Source organism: Stegastes partitus, unplaced genomic scaffold (assembly GCF_000690725.1).
Source record: "Stegastes partitus isolate 25-593 unplaced genomic scaffold, Stegastes_partitus-1.0.2 Scaffold1036, whole genome shotgun sequence".
In the NCBI taxonomy this organism is placed as follows: Eukaryota; Metazoa; Chordata; class Actinopteri; family Pomacentridae; genus Stegastes; species Stegastes partitus.
The window spans coordinates 8,702-27,188 of record NW_007578767.1 but is presented as its reverse complement, the minus strand read 5'-3'; the positions used below and the strand labels follow the sequence as shown (position 1 = coordinate 27,188).

Below are 18,487 nucleotides of genomic sequence, written 5' to 3'. Positions count from 1 at the left end.
TAATCTCACCAGCCTACATGGTTTAGAGTTCAACAGCATGTACGCTTAAAGTACAGCATGCTTTAAATGAGTTGATCTGCAAGCTGTTCCTTTGACGAATCACTTAATCAGTTGATTTATGTTGCAGAAAAAAAGCTAATTCAGTTTCTTTGTTGTCATAAAGGCACAATATGCAAAAAATAAAAGCACACTTTGTAATTTTTACAAGCTTTAATCTGATAAAAACACACTATAAAGCAAATTAAAGTAATAAAAACAACACATAAATCAGTTACTGGCAGATAATCTTTTAACAAGTATTTAATTTGTGATTGCGTAACATGGTAGTTGCGATCCTGGTCGGAGTCCCACAGAGGAATTTACAAGAACAGCTGACTGCCGGCATGCCAGAGATGACTTTAGGCCCGATCCACTTGCAAAATATATAGACCTCAGCATGTAATTATGACAGTAACACAACATTATAGACCGATTTGTATACAGCAAGAACAAACACACAAAACAGGAGACACGTGTTAGTCATAAAATAGATTTATTTAACTAGTAAAACGTCCACTTCCAAAATAGAATGACAACAACACATACTCCTGGGACGGCCCTAATAGTGATTGGCATAAGGCGATTTTGTTTTTATTATTATTTACAATCTGACTGGAAACACATCTCTTTAGCCAAACATCTTCAATGTTTCAGAAATGCATACAGAGGTCTTCTTCAGGGCCTCACGTGGTCTTTTGTTAATTATTCACCCGTGCAGGGTCTGACACCACAATGACACTATAATCTTGTCTGTTGGCAGGTTTCTTTTTCTTTCATTGGCTTCCCTAGCAGGGTCGTTCCTTCCTTGGCTTTGTGCGTTAGCCACTACGGCATCACCCACAAAATGACTGTGCGTTTTTAAGCATTAGCACTCCACACACTGAGGTGTGAAAAAAACAAAACAAAAAAAAAAACACATGAAGGGCTTTTTCTCCACGTTACAATTCATTTCACAAAGGAGGATTAGTCTTCTCTATTGCTGTATGATCAGGGCTTCAAGAGCAGGAAGAGATTTTGGTTACAAAACATAATTTAGGAATCACTTAAGACTTATTTTGCATAAGCTTTCAGGCTAAAAAAAAAAGACATAATCCATCATAATAATAATAATATTAATAATAATACAAACACGACTTGGGATGACAAGCACAAATGAAAAAAATCTGAAGATGCAAAAACAGAGAAATAAGTCACTGTCATGGTGTTCGGCAGCTAGCATCAGCAGCAGACATCATCACGCCCTTTGTTGTACAACTCAGATCAATAAGCAGGTCAGTGCCTATAGGCATCATGTCTGCGTGTTGCTGTGTGTGTGCAACGCTGTGCATGTGTGTGTGTGCGTGAGCCAGAGGGGGATTTTCTGAGTCAATCGGTTGTGATGGAGGCGGCTGCAGCGTTTCATTAAGCCGCTGTGATGCAGAAGCTGGCAGTCGGTCAGAGATTACACACACAGACTGGCAGTGCTGGAGTCCTGCGTGTCTCTTTGTGTGTCTTTTTACTCGCGCCGTACCCTCCTCGCAGATGGTGTAATAGTTGCCCACCGCGAATCGCTTCTGCTTCCTGCTAGCTCGAGAGCACCATTTTGACTATAATTCGTTTTTCATCCTCGGAGTGGGCGACACACAAAAAAAACAAAAAAACACTGATAGCAAATGCAGAATCCTGGTGAGTGTGTCGCAGCCACCGTGATGTGTTTGTCTGTTAAAAATAAATTACAACAGGGGTATTTTTGCTGGCTTGTTACACACATAGAAACAGAGATGCAAATCCTGCAAGCGCTCCGTCTCACGGGTTCGACAGCCCAGCGCTGACAGCAATGGGCCACGAGGAAATTTATTTCTTTTATGAACTGGACGGAGAGAGATATGTGTGCTTTGTGGCTCACTGCAAGAGAGGTAACTCTGGGTGTCGCACTATTATTGGGAGGGGGGGGAGGAAGGGGTTGAGAGGGCAACAGGGCAGAAAGGGCAAAAGAGGGGGAAGGGTTATTACTTGAAGGAAGCACGGACAGGGCGACCCTTGAGCGGCTGGGGAGGGCGGTAGTTGTCCACCATGCAGCACTCGGCTTCGCCCTCAGCGGAGAAGAGCAGGCTGCGGAATTTGGCCATCTGTGAAAAGGGAGAAGACGACGGAGGCGTTAGTCATTCCTGCTGACCCCCTGTGACTGTCACTCACAAAACACATCACTCGTCCCGCCGCTGAGTCACGGCTCTGAGTTCAGAGTCTTCCCCTGGAGAATTCATCAGTTTTATTGCTCGGCTTCATTTATATGGCACCTATGATGCAAACACGCAGCTCAAAGTGCTTCACATAGCAAGAATAAAACGACAAGAAAGTGTTGCAAAAGGGTTAAAAATAAAAGATAATATAAGGTGCAAAGGTTAAATATAGTGTTCGGCTATAATATTACTTCATATTAAAAGTTAGATTTAAAAGATAGTTAATTCACACTGTGTTGTGTGTAAACAAGAAATGTAAATGTATGTAAATGCTTATTTGTTATTTGAAAAGACTGATCCCACTATCATGTAGCTACAGCTAGCAGCCGGTTAGCTTAGCTTAGCATCTAGAGCGGAAACCAAAGGAAGTAGCTAGTCGTAGTGTCCAAGGTTAATTCCCACTGTTTTTGCTTCAACAAGAAGTTCGACTTTTTGTAAATGTAACCAAAATTTTAAAGTAATCTTTAGGTAATATTAGCAAAACTACTTTTGGATAAATTAAGTGTAAAAAAAACTTAATTTGCAAGTCCAGCATTTGAAGTTTTTGTTTGTTGTTGTTGTTTTCAGCAGGGTAAGTGTCATCAAATAAATGCATATTGGAGTAAAGAAAAAAAAAACCCTTCATATGAATAGAAACATAAATATTTTCTGTACTTACACCTATTTGTAATAGAAAGAGATTTGAATCGACATAAAACACGTTAAATATTCAGCTTTATATGTATAAGTCGGTAGATTTTGTTACTTCTGGTTGCAGCTTGGCTAGCTGTCCCCCCGTTTCCATTCTTTATGCTAAGCTAAGCTAACAAGCTGCTAGCATTAGCTTCACATTACCGCACACGCATGAGAGTGGTTTCAAAATCCTTATCTTTTGGCACGCAAGAGGAGTTCAGTGTATTTCCCATGATACCAAACTATTCCTTTAGGTTATGGAGGCTATGATCAAAAGGTCAGTGAGCACAACTTATTAACTCTTACTAACGAGTCCGTTCATGCTAATTACACTGCTCTGGTCACATTAGTATAACATGCATAGTGAGTTACTTTTTACTACTGGGATGAAATAATTCAGCTGGTAGGTCTCACAATAAGCTGATCAATAATCGTTACCTCTTTGTTATTATCTACTGGACCAGCTAATATAGCACGAAGTCTAAAGGTTATGTCCACACATGTCACATGTTTACCCTTGAGATACCTGCTCACCGCCATGAAATAAACATTCGACCAGGCAGTGTTAATTTTCACATGGCCTGAACACTCCAGCCACAAGGACAAACCCCACTAGAGGCTGTTAGTTAAGATTAATGGGCGGTTAGAGGTCAAATATCCATTTCAGTGGTACCATTAGGTGTAATTTTAGGATTAAATACAAAATGCTAGCATGAGTTTACTGCGTTTGCTTAATTAAGTGGTTGAAAACACTCTCACTGCAGCTACATCCCTTCACCTGCAGACTGTGATGCATGTGTGGGGTGAATATTTCCTGTTGACTTTCATGCTGACTGATACACTGTGGTGAGGCGACCTGCAACTGTGTGAACTTTTGTTTTTACTCATCGTCATGGTCAGCTAGACGTCTTTTTTTTTCCCACTTTGAAAGTGAAATACTGTGCTGTATTGCATTTCCTTCATCACAGAGGTTTCTTCTTCTCGTTTCGGCCGCGCAGTTAATCTGAACAATTAAGCCCTTGATTTAGACAGAGAGGATTTGCAGACGGGGCTATTCTAGACTGTGGGCAGGACGCCAGTACTGCTGCTACTGAATGGGCTCTGTTTGCAGACTAACCTGAGCAGAGCTGACGCTGATTGGCTCCTTGCAGACGATCCAGGTAACGCTCTCCAGCAGAGGGGGTGTGGTCAGAGAGCCATCATAAGTCCAGTAGTCAAGGCAACCGGGGAGCAGGGTGGCGGGGTCGAAGTTAGCAAAGGAGCTCTGCTTGCCCTGGAAACCACACAAAAAAACCGACAACAGGTTAATAAATTATCCTGTCATGAGGAAACGTGAGAATATGTGGTTGTCGCAGAAACATACTTTGTTCCTGATGACGTTGAAAGCGTCAAGAACCTTCTGGAGGGCGGCGTTATCAGCACCGGCCTGAAAAACAATAATAAGCCATGTTAGCTTCTGTGTAATGTTTTGAGTCATGTACTGAATATATTCTCGGACCTTCACTGCTCACCTTCAGGAAAACTCCAACAACAGCGAGCCCATCAGGCTGGCTAGCAGCTTCACCGAAGCTCGCGTATTTGGTGTTCCAGTGCACCAGATGGAGCTAGAAATCAGAAGAGAAACACATTTGCGAGGATCCACTTTAAGAATAATGGACATCCTGTCGCTTCTGGAGTGTTTAGCAATAATGTAAAGCAGGTGATAGAGTGATATTGTTAGAGAAATAAAATATATTGCTTGAAGAATGTTTTTGGACGTATTAACTTGACCTAACATTTTAAGGAAAAGTGTCATAAAAATTATTTTAAAGGGGAATCAACACATATATTGGCCTAAATTTGTACTTAAGCATTTCTCTGAGGTTAAATAGCCTTATAGGTTGAGATAAAACTCAAGCAATAATGCCACCTTTTCTGGCAAAACAACTACTAACGAGCAAAAAGGGCCAAACGTTTCCTTCCTCTTTGCCAGTTAATAAACCAACAAACATAGTAGGAAACAAAAATTGTTCTATAATTGGCTCCATCATTACTCTGAGAATCCCAAAGGTCATTTGCTCCAACCATTATGGTTCAACCCAGCCAGTTGAGATTTGTTCTTCAGAACAGTTGTACTTGAGGTTTTGGTTGACAACCGACGTAATATAATTAAAAGCTCTAATTGGCCCTTATCTCCTCATGTCAACCTCAATCTATCCTGGACCGAAGCTGTCTGAGTTCATCATAATGATCCAGAGCATCCCTACCTCAGCAGGGTATTTGGTCCCGGCCACAGTGTGCTCAGAGCCCCTGTCATCAGAAGCCCCCCAGTGGAAATGAAACTGCTTGAGCCTGTAGACGCCAGAGATCGGTCCATCTGTCAGAGCTGCAGAGAAGAAGAAAAAACAAAAAAACCTCATCAGTTCTGCAGTCAGCCATTTGATTAATGCTTTGACTGTGTCCTACTTGCATGCAAATATTTTTTTAAAATATCATCCTGAGCAGAAAATACAAAGAACTGGTGGACAGGATGAACAAGATGCGATACACACATGTCACCGTGGCACACTTCCTACTTCATGGAAGCAGACTCAGTTCCTGTTGTGTAAGCTTTGGCCAAACTGAGGGTCACATTCAGTCTGAATAATGCTCAGGTATTGTTAACATCAAACCTCCTTTCAATGTTACATAATGTGTCTATTTGCAGCGTACAAAGTCGGAGATAATCCTGTACGTTGTTCTATTTCTGGTGCAATGCCACCAAATACTGAGACACACTCTGGCCTCTCAAAACAGGATATTTATCTCTCCGTTGTCTGCCTCAAATGATAACAAGGAATTTGAATTTGTGTGCACCTTAAAGGGATTATTTTACACAACTAAAAAGGAAGCAGTGACATTTTCCACAGCCCACACATGATGTCTGACACGTCGGGCAGACTTCTTTATTTAGAAGGGAAAAAAAGTGCACGAAGGAAGAATAAGACACGACTCATCTAGCTCTGAGCAAAGATGCTTTTGTTTTTTTTCCAATTCTGCGTGTCCACTAGGAAAATAATCCTTGTGTCGATTACGTAACCGCATTCTTCATTATCCTATATCGGATTGAGCTAAAGGACAACCAATCACCATAGAGCCCAAAATCCCGAACATAAAAGCAGCACAAATATATTTTTTCTTGTCTCTTTTGATGTTAAAATATAATCTGAATGCAAAAACAATTGAACAAAAGAAGGGGAAAAAATGAAGCAGCCTTCAATTTCAAACAAGGGAATAAAATGAGTCTTTTTTTTCCAACAGGGAACATATTAGTTAAGCAGTGTATTTGCAGAGTAACCTTTGTTTTTGTGCTTTTGACCTCTTTGCCAGCAGGAAAAAAGAGTTGGCGTGGGAAAGGTTTGCAGGGGTTACATTACCAATTCAATTACGATCTGCGTGCTTTGTGCTTTTGGGCTTTTGAATAGAACTCCTGCAGCCTATTCAATAAAAAAAAAAAAAAACCTTCTGATGGCAAAAAACACACATTATTTATTTAAAATCCAATAAAAAATCTGTGCGTCACTAAAGCCCTATAGGCGCCAATGCATCTGGGGCACATGACTCATCCCTATTAATGTAAGCACAACATTAATATGCTGCTGGTCTTAAGCTGGTGTCTGTTTAAAGCTGCAGAGCCAACACACAGCAGCCATGCATTAACGCTCAATGCAGCATTCTGCAGGTTACTGCATCCTGTCAATCAACATCAGGACCTGGATTGTCTTTGTTTGCAAACCTGCATCCAAGAATCCTAAAGCTCCCATGTTGTATTTTTTTTGCAATAGTAGAATTTCTCCAGATTAAGAGAAAATATTCAAACATCAATTTTCCCCAGTCAGATTCTGGTGCAACCTGCAGCCCTGTGCAATCAGCACAGTATTAATATCACACTAACTTGAGCTGTCGGAGTCATCTACGAAGGTCACTTGGAAGGAATGTCCGTTGTTGAGGATCTCGAGGCAGGTGGAAGGGTCGTACTTGATCTTGAGAGCCTTCAGCCCCCCGTCGAAGGATGCTTCGCCAGGTACGATGTCAATGGGAGACTGACGGGGTCCATTGGCAATGGGGAAGTTATCAGCCCATTTGTCGGGTCCTGGAAATGATATAATGATAACATTGTGATTAGTAGAATATCAGAACATCGGGTGTTTTATTGCGCATTTTGGAGACGTGGATGTGCTTGAAACGCGCGTAAAAATCACACAAATGCACAGAATAATCATAATAAATAATAAAAAAAAATCTCTGCAGTGACCGGTGTCTGCACTGTCCTTCCATTCATTCCCCTGCCGGTTTTTTTCTCTCTCCTTAAACACAATGTCACCCACATAACCGTGCGTGCAAATGAGCGCCTCACCGTTGTTCGCTGCGTATCCCCAACCGTGAGCCATTGCTACAATTTGGATCTATGAGTATGTCGAGCTGTAAATCCCCTAAAGCGAGTCGCTTCCCCCACAGTGCAGAGCAGCCAGTGTCCTCCACCTGACAGCTGCAGAGCTTATATAGGGTCCCCTGTGTGCGGTGTGTCTGTCAGGCTGGTGTTGGCCACATTATGTCCGCGCAGTGACCGGGAGGAGTTTAGATGCGCCGCAACGCCGCAACACTGTGGATCAATGAGGAGCTCTCTCTCTCTCTCACTCTCTCTCTATGTCTCTCTCTCTCTCACGGTCTCTCTCTCTCTCTCCGGTGCTAAAGTCTCCACTGACAGGCAGTGAGAAGCTGCGTATTCCTCGATCAACGTGCCGATGAGCGCGTTTTCACTGAACCTGTCAGAAAGCAACATTCAAACCGAAAGCTCTGACTTTACGCAAACCCCCCCTTGTAAATGTGTAACATACTCGTGCAAAAAAAGATAAAAATGCACACACAGTTATTGCATAACATCACTTGGCACAAGTGTTACAAGTTGAATCACACATGGAGGTGTTAGAATGAAAAAATAAAGCATTAAATAATTCACAATTCACTATATTTATTATGGAAAATCAAACTGTGCAGCATCAGTGGGAACAATGGTTGTCTGGCTTCAACACTGTAGCTCATTGGTGTCTTTTCTTGCCAGATAGGAGTCAACAAACACCAGAATCTAATAATGCAAAACACACATTGCATGGAAAGCATGGAAATATACAGCTAAGGACAGGAACGGAGAGTTATCTGACTGCACAGCTCAGCAGGGCAGATAACAAAAAGCTGAGGGCCTCCTTTGTGCACTATTTGTCTATCAAGTGTTGCTTGTATATGCGTGAAGGTAAACCTACTCAGAAAATACCCAAATGACTTCAGCCATGCAGCCTGTAATCCATGTTTAAATGTGCAAAGTTTGCATGAAAAACAATGTAAAGGTCAAATTTTGGGAAGAGGCAACAACCATAACTGTGCTTCAAATGTTGCATGACAGCAACAATAGCGGATTAAAAGCACTTCAGACAGAAATAACCTAATGTAGTGCTGGATAATGATTTTATTCTCTCATTTATGATTAGGTCAGAATCACACATCTCTCTCCACAATCTCCAGCAACTGTTTGATTGCATCCTAGTGGCAACAACAGCTCACTGTACAATGACATATTGAGGTTATTGAGAAAATCATACAGTCTGTGGTGAACACAGCTGCGGTGGTGTGATGGTGCCACCTGCTGTCTATCAATGAGACCACAAGGCTGATTAAAGATCATAGTAGTGCGTCTTTTTCATCCCTGTGCAGCTTTAATGGGCAAATAAACTCGCCCAACACCTAGAAACCAAATTCATTTTAATTCAATAATAATACAGTTAAATGGAGATTGCATAAACAGAATTTGGGGTGTTCTCCCAAATTGCAATTTATTAAACAATTTACTGTTATTTTACAGATGTTCCCTGTTTTGTTAAATTACAGGTGATAACAAGTAAAATCAAAGTAGAAAAATGTACATCAGCTGAAAAAAAACAGGCTAAAACTGTAAATAACATCTGCAATAAAAATCTGCATATTTACAAATGGCTATTTGGTCTTTTAAAATGTGTGACCGTAAAAGTGATTTATTGTATTTAAATGCACAAAAAAATCACTATTTTTTAAACATATTTCCTTTTTTTTTAGCATCTTCTGAAGTTTTCGAATGTTATATTATATACAGTTTTTTTTTTAATGTATTATTTTCTGGCACTTTTGCTGCTGCATTCAAAGTAAATTTTAAAAAATCGTTTCATACAAATATGTTTGACATGTATGTATGTATATTTGGTCATAAAAACAGACTATTCTAAATGTATTCAGACCAGAAAAAAAACCTCAAAACATTTCACAGATATTTCCTTTAAGTAGAAAGAAAACATATCTACATTCTTTTAAACGGTATAGATTTTCTCTGTTTTGCTAAATTACAGATATCTTATAAATTGAAGGAAAAAAGTATTACTTTACGTGGTAACTCTTTAAAAAATACTATAAAAAATATATTTTATTTTTTACAAATATTACTTTATTCTTTTACTATGTGTATCTGTAAAACGACACTGATTTACTGGATTTTAATTAGTTCAAAAATGTCATTGTTTTCCAGATATTTACTGTGATTTTCAACATTTTTCCACCATTTTTTAAAAACATATTTCTTCCGGTTCTATTGCTGCCTGACTTTCTTTCTTTTTTTCTTTTTTTTTTTTACAGTGTAGAGTCACAAAACGTGTTATTTAAATGTATTAGGTCAATAGTGAGCAAACTGGCCTAACCACCGTCTTATTTTGTGTAAGCAGCCATTTCTGTTGTTGTTGTTGTTGTTGTTACATATATATTTTAAAATCATATTCTAACACTTCTAAAAACCTCTGAAACGCCGTGACGCTTCCCTGTGCAAATGCCAGTTTGTTCCAGAGTAAGGTCCAACTTCTATTTTTGACAGAGGTAAAAGGTAACAGACAGAGACGACGTGAACACATGAGTTTTCTGATATTTTTACCAGCTGAGACCTTTCACGTCGCCGCGCCGCAGACAGACAGACAGACAGGTGGGAGTCCACAGCCGTCGCACACAACTGACGTCACCAAGGAGGCACGTTAGTTGTCGCACATCAGGATTTCAGCCCCGCTCCTCAAACAAGGTCAGTAAACGTGTTTGTCTTGTCTTTAAACTGTACTGCTGTTACTCTGTTTGGTGGAAAATAACGCCGTTGGGTATAACAAAGTATTTTACTTTGAAAATGACAACGAACACAGCAGTGTGTGTGCAGTAAAGCAGGACGGAAGGCAGCTAACAACAACATGTGGATGGTCGTGACTTGTTTTAGCAGACCTAGCGTTCACCCAGAGGAACGTTTTGATAGTCATTTAAATTGTTCTTGATGTTTATTCACTTTTAAAAGTGGATGCCTTGTTGGCACATTGGGACTGTTCTGCCAAAAATTGATTCTAGCTGCTTGTTACAGTTATAATGTCCCATTTATTTCGCTGCTTCTGTTAAAGTCTCACAGAAATGAGCTTTTTTGCAGCTATCTGCATGTCTGTGCATCGTTTTACCTGCTTTGTACCCTGGATTAGAACTAATCTAGTGGTTTTACCAGTTGAAATAACTTTAGGATCATTCTAACTTAAATTATGAGACATCTGCTCAACCATCTCTGATTTGTTTAGAACATTTCTGTCCTAAAATATGGATTATGACAATTGTATATGTGAAAATTTTAAATTGATATAACAAATACTTTCAGAGATTGGATGCAACTCTATACGTGTCTTCAAAACTGATTTTCTTATTTAAATTTTGAGTTTTTGTGATCTACCCTGGTTGTGGGTCAACAAACATGTTTGATCTCAGAAAGTATTAAAGCATATCAGGCTTTCATTTCCCAGATATATTTATAAATACACATATTTAATGTTATAACTGCAAATCAGACATTTAAAATAAATCCCTCTCAAGTTGTCCCATTGCTGTCCTCATCCTTGAATGCAGCATGCTGAAAACAAATATGCAACTCATTTTTATCCGGCTTTGTTTTTTATCTGAGACACATGCTTTCAATTTCATATCAAGCAAAACGCCTAACAGTGACTCTTGCATACATAAAATCTTTCACCGCAGTGCCTCCTTCTACATTGCATTCATTTTGGCAGACGATTTTCTCAAGAGCAGCCTATTTCGGTTTAAGTTTCAGACAGTGATTCTGCAATCAACCCTGCAAGTAATTTCCAATCACTCACCACCTGAGGTTCAGCTGCTATTATCATTATGACAACTAGTGCGGTAGTGCTTGTTTTATTGGTATCGAAATACTGGTGAAGAGGAACGTTTGGATCGCAGACACCAGGCGGGAAGAATTTACATATAAAACGCTGCCATCAGCTTCTCACAGCCTAAACTAGAATGTGCTGGTGCATCTAAAAAGCTAGTTTAGTACACTCAGAGTTGAACACATTTTGGACTCCTTACATGTAAAATTAAATGTTTCAAGCATTTTTTTTTTGGTTTTAATCTTGATAATTATGGCCGACAGCTCAAAACATGTGAAAGTATTGGAATATTTCAATTTGAATTTGTGTAAATTACTGTTCAAACAGTGTAAATTCCGTGTATCTCTCGGTCTAGTTCAGTACACCATCATGGGGAGGGCTCCTGACTTGTCAGAAGCCCAGAAGGACATCATCGACACCCTCCACAAAGAGGGTCGGCCGCACAAGTTCATCGCCGAAAAGGCCGGCTGTTCGCAGAGCTCCGTGTCGAAGCACATCAACGGAAAGTTGAGCGGAAGAGACAAGTGCGGGAGGAAAAGGTGCACCAGCAACAGAGATGACCGCAGCCTCGAGAGGCTTGTCAAGGAAGGTCCGTTCAAGAACTTGGGAGAGCTTCACAAGGAGTGGACCGAGGCTGGCATCAATGCATCGAGAGCCACGGCGCACAGACGCCTTCAGGAAAAGGGCTACTACTGTCACTTTCATAGCGCAGGTGCATCTCAAAACAACCAGAACTTCATCACAGAGTTCATTTTTTTGTAATTCAATTTGGAAAAGTAGTGGTGCATCTCAGACAGTTAGAATATTGTGGAAAAATTTAACATTTAAGAGTGAGAATTTCATATATTCAAGGCTCATTACATGTAAAGTAAAATGTTTCAAGCATTTTCCTTTGTGATTTTGACAATTATGGCCTAGGGCTTCAATAATGCTTAAAAAACATATTACAAAATATTGGAATACTTCATTTTGACTTTAAGTAAATTACGATTCAAACTCACTCTAGTTTAGATCAAACAGCTACCATCACTGTGATGACTGTTGAGTTAAAAATCGTCCAGAAGAAGCTCATCAACATCCTCCACAAGGAGTGTAGGCCATAGAAAGTCATCGCCGAAAAGGCTGGCTGCATCGGAGCATGTAAATATGAAGCTGACTGGAAGGTGAAAGTGTGGAAAAGGTGCACAAGCAACAGGGGTTGTCAAGAAAAGTCGATTCAAAACATGGGAAAGCGTCACAAACAGAGGACGGAGGCTGGTGTCAGTGCATCAAGAGGCGCCCATCGCAGACATCTTAAGGAAAGAAGCTACAACTGTCGCATTTCTAGTATGAAGCCACTCCTGAACCAGAGACAATGTCAGAAGATCTGGGCTGTTGATCAGTGGTCCAAAGTCCTCCTTTTAGATGATCGTAAATTTTGCTTTTTCTTTGAGAATCAAGGTCCAGAAGAAGAGGAACAGAACACAAGGTGTGAAGTTTCTGAAGTCTGTGATGATTTTAGGTGTCATGACATCTATTGTTCTGCTTCGTTTTATCAAGTCCAAAGTCAACCCAGCATCTGTCAGGAGATTTTAGAGACGTCACGTTTCCATCGGCTGATAAGCATCATGGACGTGCAGGTTTCCTTTTCTAGCAGGACTTAGTACCTGCCCAGAGAGCCTGAACGACTAGCAAATGGTCCTTTGACCATGACATTACTGTGCTTGACTGGCCAGCCTGTTGCCTGACCTGGACCCCATAGAACCCATCAAGAACACCAAACTACAAATGAGCTGAAGGCCGCTATCGAAGCAACCTGGGCTTCACCGCGGCAGTGCCACAGGCTGATCCCCTCCATGCCTCCAAGCCCCAACCAACTATTGAGTGTTTAAAGGAAGTGGGACATATCTGCATTATTGATCCTTTTTTACATGATCTTAGGAAATATTCTAATACTTGGAGATGCTGGATTTCTTGAGCTATAAGCCACATTCAATTAAAATAAAACAGAAAAAAAGCTTGAAATATTTTACTTTGTGTAATGAATCTAGAATATGTGAAACTTCAGCTTTTTTGAATACAAGTATTTCAAGACAATAGCTTTACTATGATATTTACATTTCTGAGATGCACCTGCATGTACTTCGGTGTTATTAATCTATTAACCACATGTCTGTGCTGATTGGTCTTCCCTCCCCAGACAGCATGGCGAAGAATAAGCAAAAAGGGAAAAAACAGAAGAATGTCTTTCAAGTGGCAAACAAACACTTGAAGACCAAGAACAAAGCGAAGCCCGTCACGTCGGCACTCAAACACGTGAGATCTCTTTCGTCTCTTTTACACATGCATTATGTATTCTCCCTTGCATGCAGCGCTTGTTGCACCTGCTACAGCATAATTTATGGCTTCACAGATCACTGCAGGGAAAAAGGAGAAGGTGGAGAGCCTAAATCAAATCTTCACAGAAGTCCAGAGGGATGTCACGAGCATTTCCAAGTCCGTCGCTCCCGAACCAAAGAAACAAACACAGGTAGAGGAGGAAACGGTGGACATTTAAAACTCACTTCAGCTTTTTCTTGATGTAATGACATGTATGTTTTGGCTTGTTAGGTTGTCAGAGAGCCACCAAAGGAATCCGTAAACGTAGATAACGCTGCTCAACTCTTCTCTCAGCTATAATGGACCATCGAGTACCAACTATCTTCAACAGCTGATCTGCTTTGTTTCCAACGCCTTTCGTCAAAGTGACAACTGCAGAATCAGAAGAAGCTGCTTCAACAGCACCACGCTAAACCTTATGTGTACCTCAGAATTTCTGTATATTCAGTGCAGGAAAATGTAATTAATCGACAGACTTCTGCACTGTCAGTCACGGTATCGTCTCAGAATAGATTTTGTATTTTTACTGATGGATGTTCTGTCGTTTGAAAATGTTTTGCTTCAACTAATGAGTATTTTTCATTGCTGATTATTCTGATTTTCTTCATTAATTTTTGTTTTCAAAATGTGAAAAGAGTAAAAAAAATGATCAGCGGATGTCTTCAAATCCAGAAGTGATTTATACGACAAACTAGATGTGGAATTGTGCCCAAACGATTAAACCGTGAACAAATTAAAATTGCCAATCATCATTCTGTTAGAGAGACAAACATATTCATTAACTGTTATTGTTTTACTTTGTTTATTAAACCTGATGTGGGATCCTTGTTCATCATTTTGAATCTGCAATAACTTTTTCAAAAGAATTATACAACCGTGCCCTCTTTGAGTTTTGTTTTTGTTGGCAGTTCAAGGTTTTCCCACCTTTTATTCGTGCGTCTGATTTAGCGCAAATGAAGTCACAAAGGACATCATCGTGACTGTTGTTTGCAAAGATTAAAACGCTTTACCTCAAGGAGTTTTAGTACCTATGGGCCTCATTTAAAATATGAAAATGTAGCAGCTGTCTCAGGAAAATACTGGATTTCTGCACAAATGTATGTGATGTGCTCGTTTTAGTCAGTAAACCAACATACTGCAAAGAAACCTCAATGTGATGGATACAGGGTTCATATTTTTTAGCAGCTCATATATGAAGCTGTATTTTGTGGTGTTCGACTGCCTCATGTCAGGTGTTTATGATCTTTCATCCTCCGCCGTATGCACAAAGCTCTACTTCAGGGCTTCACGCTGTCATTTCTATGAGAAGGGCACCTGAAGATGAAGTATAGATTTTCTTTTGGCTCCACCTGCGAGCCGTTATCAGTATGCTGCTGATGCTGCTGCATCCCGCTGGAGCAGCTTGACATCGGAGGTCACGGGTGTACCAGCGTCCAGCTGATTGCTTGTCTCCACGGCGACCTCTGACAGAGTTAGTTGGTCAATAAATCCGGGGCGAGGTGAAAAGCATGAGTGAGTCTGGTAAACAACGCTGACATAAATAAGCTAACAGATGAGACTGTCAAGGTGAAGAAGACATGACAGAAGTGTTTGCCTGACTGATGGCTTTAATCCACTGCAGGGAAGACGGCTCGTTACCCAGCAGAGGAAGCTGGAGGTGCTTAAAGCTGCAATAACGGTATTTTGGCCACTTGGGGGCAGCAGAAACAAGCTGCAAGCACAACACTGACATATCATCACGTTATAAACTGATATTATCAGGTTATTGGCAGTCAGCTGCTTATTTACACATCCAACAGACACACAGCAACATTATCATTCATTTATATTTATGTTTTTGTCGACCTAATGAATGTAGGTCCAATATTGACTCTATTTTTACCTCTGTTTTTGGTCTCTAACTCACGGTTTGTCAAAGACGGATTGGATCCAGATTCAAATGTTTCAAGATTAGCAAATTCAGATTACCAGCTAAATTGGACTTTGATGCTACTCATGATGCAAAGAACAACAGGTAGAACATCATGGCATGGGCTCACTTTAGTGGTTTTTATTTGAACAGACAGAAAACAGACAGATTTTACTTTAAATTTCTTTGACACGGTCTTACCCAAAACAAATATCAACAAAATGTATGCATTATTCACAAATACATTTTGAGCACAGTAAAACACATAAAAAGGCAGAATCTAAAAGCACAAGAAAGATTATTTGTGGAGAGACCAGCTAATTAAAATACTGCTTTCAGGAGGCATAATGACAACCATCTGTGACAATTAGTAAATGTTATACAGTGAAAAATGGCATTTATTTACAGCTGTTTATATTCTAGGTCGCCTTATATCCATTCTGTCTGCTTAATCAGTCTAACATTTAAAGAAATAAAGCACAAAATGTAAATAAAAATATCTGTATTGCATGATAGAAATGCATTATTTGACCAGTTTTATTACAATTTCTTCTGGAAGTCCGCCCTGACTCCACATGTCTGCTTGGATGAGGGTAATCCTGATGTTTCTGCATCACAGGTGTCACAATCCTACTAAACATCCTTGAACAGCACATTTTAAAGGTGTGATCTCAAAGCCAAGATTGGATTAAATGATCTAATCCGAATCTTAAAACCCTGTTTTTCTTTCTGAACGGCTTAACGCTGAGGGAAGTATCCGACTCTTTAGCTGCCACATCATGTTCTCATGTATAGCTGGTTTTAGGAGCTTTTTGCTGAAATATATCTGCCTGTTTCTTCTCAACAGCAAAGCTAGTGAGCATAAGTGTTAAAGTCAGAAGCGAGAAAACCAAAACAATTATGTGAAAGATGCCAAATCTCCTCATAAAACTGACATTAAAGTCAGCGAGTTGAACTATGGATGATAGAGGCTTTAAAGGGAGCAGAAGTGCTGAGAAAGACAGAAAACCTTCTTTTTTAGCACATTTACAAAAATGACAGCAGGATCTCAGGAAAGCTCAGCAAACAACAAACAGACACATTTGCTCTGATATCCATTCAATTGATGCCTCTGGGGCAAAAAAACATTCATTTCTAATACAGAGGAAAGGGTTTTCAGTTGGAAACGATTGGCGGGGAGAGCGTAGCAGATGCAGTGTTAAGGTGTCAGCCTGCGAGCAGGTGCTTCCCACTGTGATCCAGATGGCTGCACCAGAGCACAGTCAGTGGGGTTGCACCACTACACACCCTGGGGACACAAATATCATGCCAGCGCATGCACACATTGGGTTTTTAATGTAATCTACATGAGCTGGCGGGGGGTAGTCGGATCTGTGGGTGAGAGGACGAGGGCGTGTTATTGTGTTTGTGATGTTTTCTTGCTGCGAGTCATGCAAAAAATATCACAGAGTTCTAAAACTTACTCCCTTGATCCAACTTTCAAACTTAAAACGCCATCAATTATATATAGAAGCTGGCTCAGTCTGTCTCACATGCCAAGGATGTCGAGACAGACACTGCTAATGATGCTATATTTTATAGTTTAAAGTAAATAAGAGAGTTGCTTTACACATTTATCGTGGAGAGAAAAAAAAAAACTCCCAGAGACGTTTGATTGAAGCTCGTTAGTCAGTTACATAATTGAAAGTAATAAAAGGTGACGTTTTCGACAACCGCCGGAGCAGGAAACGTCCACAAGATGGTGCTCTGGACGGGCTTATCAATATGCATGGTGACAAGTGGGGGAAGTGGATCTGTAGGTGTGTGTGTCTGTGTGTGAGTTGGGGACACCGAGAAAGAGAAAGAGAGAAGTGTTCGGCTCGCTGAATGCCAATAAGAAGCTGAAGGCCTATTTGCAGTATGTCATTCTCACCACACAGCTGGGTTTTTCACTCTGACAGGACTAGAAGCAAAAGGTTACAGCACCTGCACTTCTCCCTGTGACAGAAATAAGAATCACTGTGTTTGTCTGTGCAGAAGAAAGACAGGCACAATATGCCAGTGTGTGTGTTGTCTGCTGGTGTTTGCCTATGCAGATTCGCTTTTCACGGCCATTTCAGATCGCAGCGGTTGTCACAACCCAGACTTGGCTGTTCCAAAGCGACGATGGAGATACTCTCTTCTGATTCCACTTTCTAAAGAATAAAAAAAACGGATGCTGTAGGTTTCGAGGACATACGGAGCATCATTAGCCTTTAAATGTCTGAATTAAAAATGCTTTTAAATCATTTGTCAAAGGGGAACTGTGAGCTGCTCAAAGCAAAACACTCTCAACTTTGAATCAAAGCTGTTTGAATATGAATTTAAAAGAATTGTGGCGTTTAAAAGGTCAGAATGCCGTCAAATTAAATTATAGTTGTTATGAAAATTTTAAAATATATCTCGACATAGGTATTAATCAAGCTTAATGAGGCAGAAATCTCAAAATTCGGTTTAAAATATGAAGACATTAATGTGCATTTAGTCTTTGCTGAAGCACATTTTGACTTGTCAGTGATAAACAACTCTCCCTTTTCTTAGTCGGCCCAACCTCCCTTTCATGTCTTTGGAGGCATTTTGCCAACGAGCTAGACAGCCAAGATTCAAATTATGATTAAAGTTTGCTCTTCAGACCAGGGTTTCTTCAAAGAAACAAAAAAATTCTCCTCACGCTCTCGTGCCTGCAGACTTATCTCATATGAAACTGTGTATTTAGCTTCAATCTTGGGTGTTGAAGTTGGGGGATTTTTGGCGGCAATCGTGCCCTCGGTGCGATTCTCCGTTTGATCGAGAGCCAGTGCCTCCGAAGGTAAGATTAAAACCATTGCCCCAGAAACACCGTCACCGACAGCTTTGATAAGGCTACCAAAGAGCTAGCATTGTAATTTTATTCATGTGATATCTTCGCTCGATCAGGAAAGAAGAGACGAACAGACAGATCTTCTGATATATGGAGTGATTCAAGGAGTCTCTCCCAGATTCTGACCCCAATCCTCCGCCAGATCCCTTTTTCTCTTTCTTTGAAATGGAACATCTGA

The 18,487-nt window shown here is 40.3% G+C and overlaps 2 protein-coding genes across 2 annotated transcripts; one reads left to right on the top strand and one right to left on the bottom strand.

The window, feature by feature from the left end:
- Positions 1–515: 515 nt before the first annotated feature.
- On the bottom strand, positions 516–7,530 carry LOC103367295 (carbonic anhydrase 1). Its single transcript, XM_008295279.1, has 7 exons — positions 7,306–7,530; positions 6,844–7,041; positions 5,177–5,295; positions 4,442–4,534; positions 4,294–4,356; positions 4,048–4,203; positions 516–2,147 (listed from the first exon to the last, which is right to left on the bottom strand). Exons 1-7 carry the CDS (start codon positions 7,337–7,339, stop codon positions 2,028–2,030), a joined length of 783 nt encoding a protein of 260 aa, XP_008293501.1. The 5' UTR covers positions 7,340–7,530; the 3' UTR covers positions 516–2,027.
- Positions 7,531–9,955: 2,425 nt separating this feature from the next.
- rbis (ribosomal biogenesis factor) lies at positions 9,956–14,393 on the top strand. The gene is made up of 5 exons (XM_008295278.1): positions 9,956–10,035; positions 11,520–11,876; positions 13,344–13,459; positions 13,557–13,673; positions 13,754–14,393. The coding sequence occupies exons 2-5, from the start codon at positions 11,534–11,536 to the stop codon at positions 13,820–13,822; spliced, it is 645 nt and encodes a 214-aa protein (XP_008293500.1). The 5' UTR covers positions 9,956–10,035; positions 11,520–11,533; the 3' UTR covers positions 13,823–14,393.
- Positions 14,394–18,487: the final 4,094 nt, after the last annotated feature.

What these genes read in the sequence shown, in the direction of transcription:
- rbis (XM_008295278.1), top strand. Translation starts at nt 11,534, where the DNA reads ATGGGGAGGGCTCCTGACTTGTCAGAAGCCCAGAAGGACATCATCGAC. An exon ending in CTGTCACTTTCATAGCGCAG is followed by an intron (nt 11,877 to 13,343) that starts GTGCATCTCAAA and finishes TTCCCTCCCCAG; the next exon opens with ACAGCATGGCGAAGAATAAG. An exon ending in TCACGTCGGCACTCAAACAC is followed by an intron (nt 13,460 to 13,556) that starts GTGAGATCTCTT and finishes ATGGCTTCACAG; the next exon opens with ATCACTGCAGGGAAAAAGGA.
- LOC103367295 (XM_008295279.1), bottom strand. Translation starts at nt 7,339, where the DNA reads ATGGCTCACGGTTGGGGATACGCAGCGAACAACG. An exon ending in GGGATACGCAGCGAACAACG is followed by an intron (nt 7,042 to 7,305) that starts GTGAGGCGCTCA and finishes TATCATTTCCAG; the next exon opens with GACCCGACAAATGGGCTGAT. An exon ending in TCAGCGTCAGCTCTGCTCAG is followed by an intron (nt 2,148 to 4,047) that starts GTTAGTCTGCAA and finishes CCCTTTTCACAG; the next exon opens with ATGGCCAAATTCCGCAGCCT.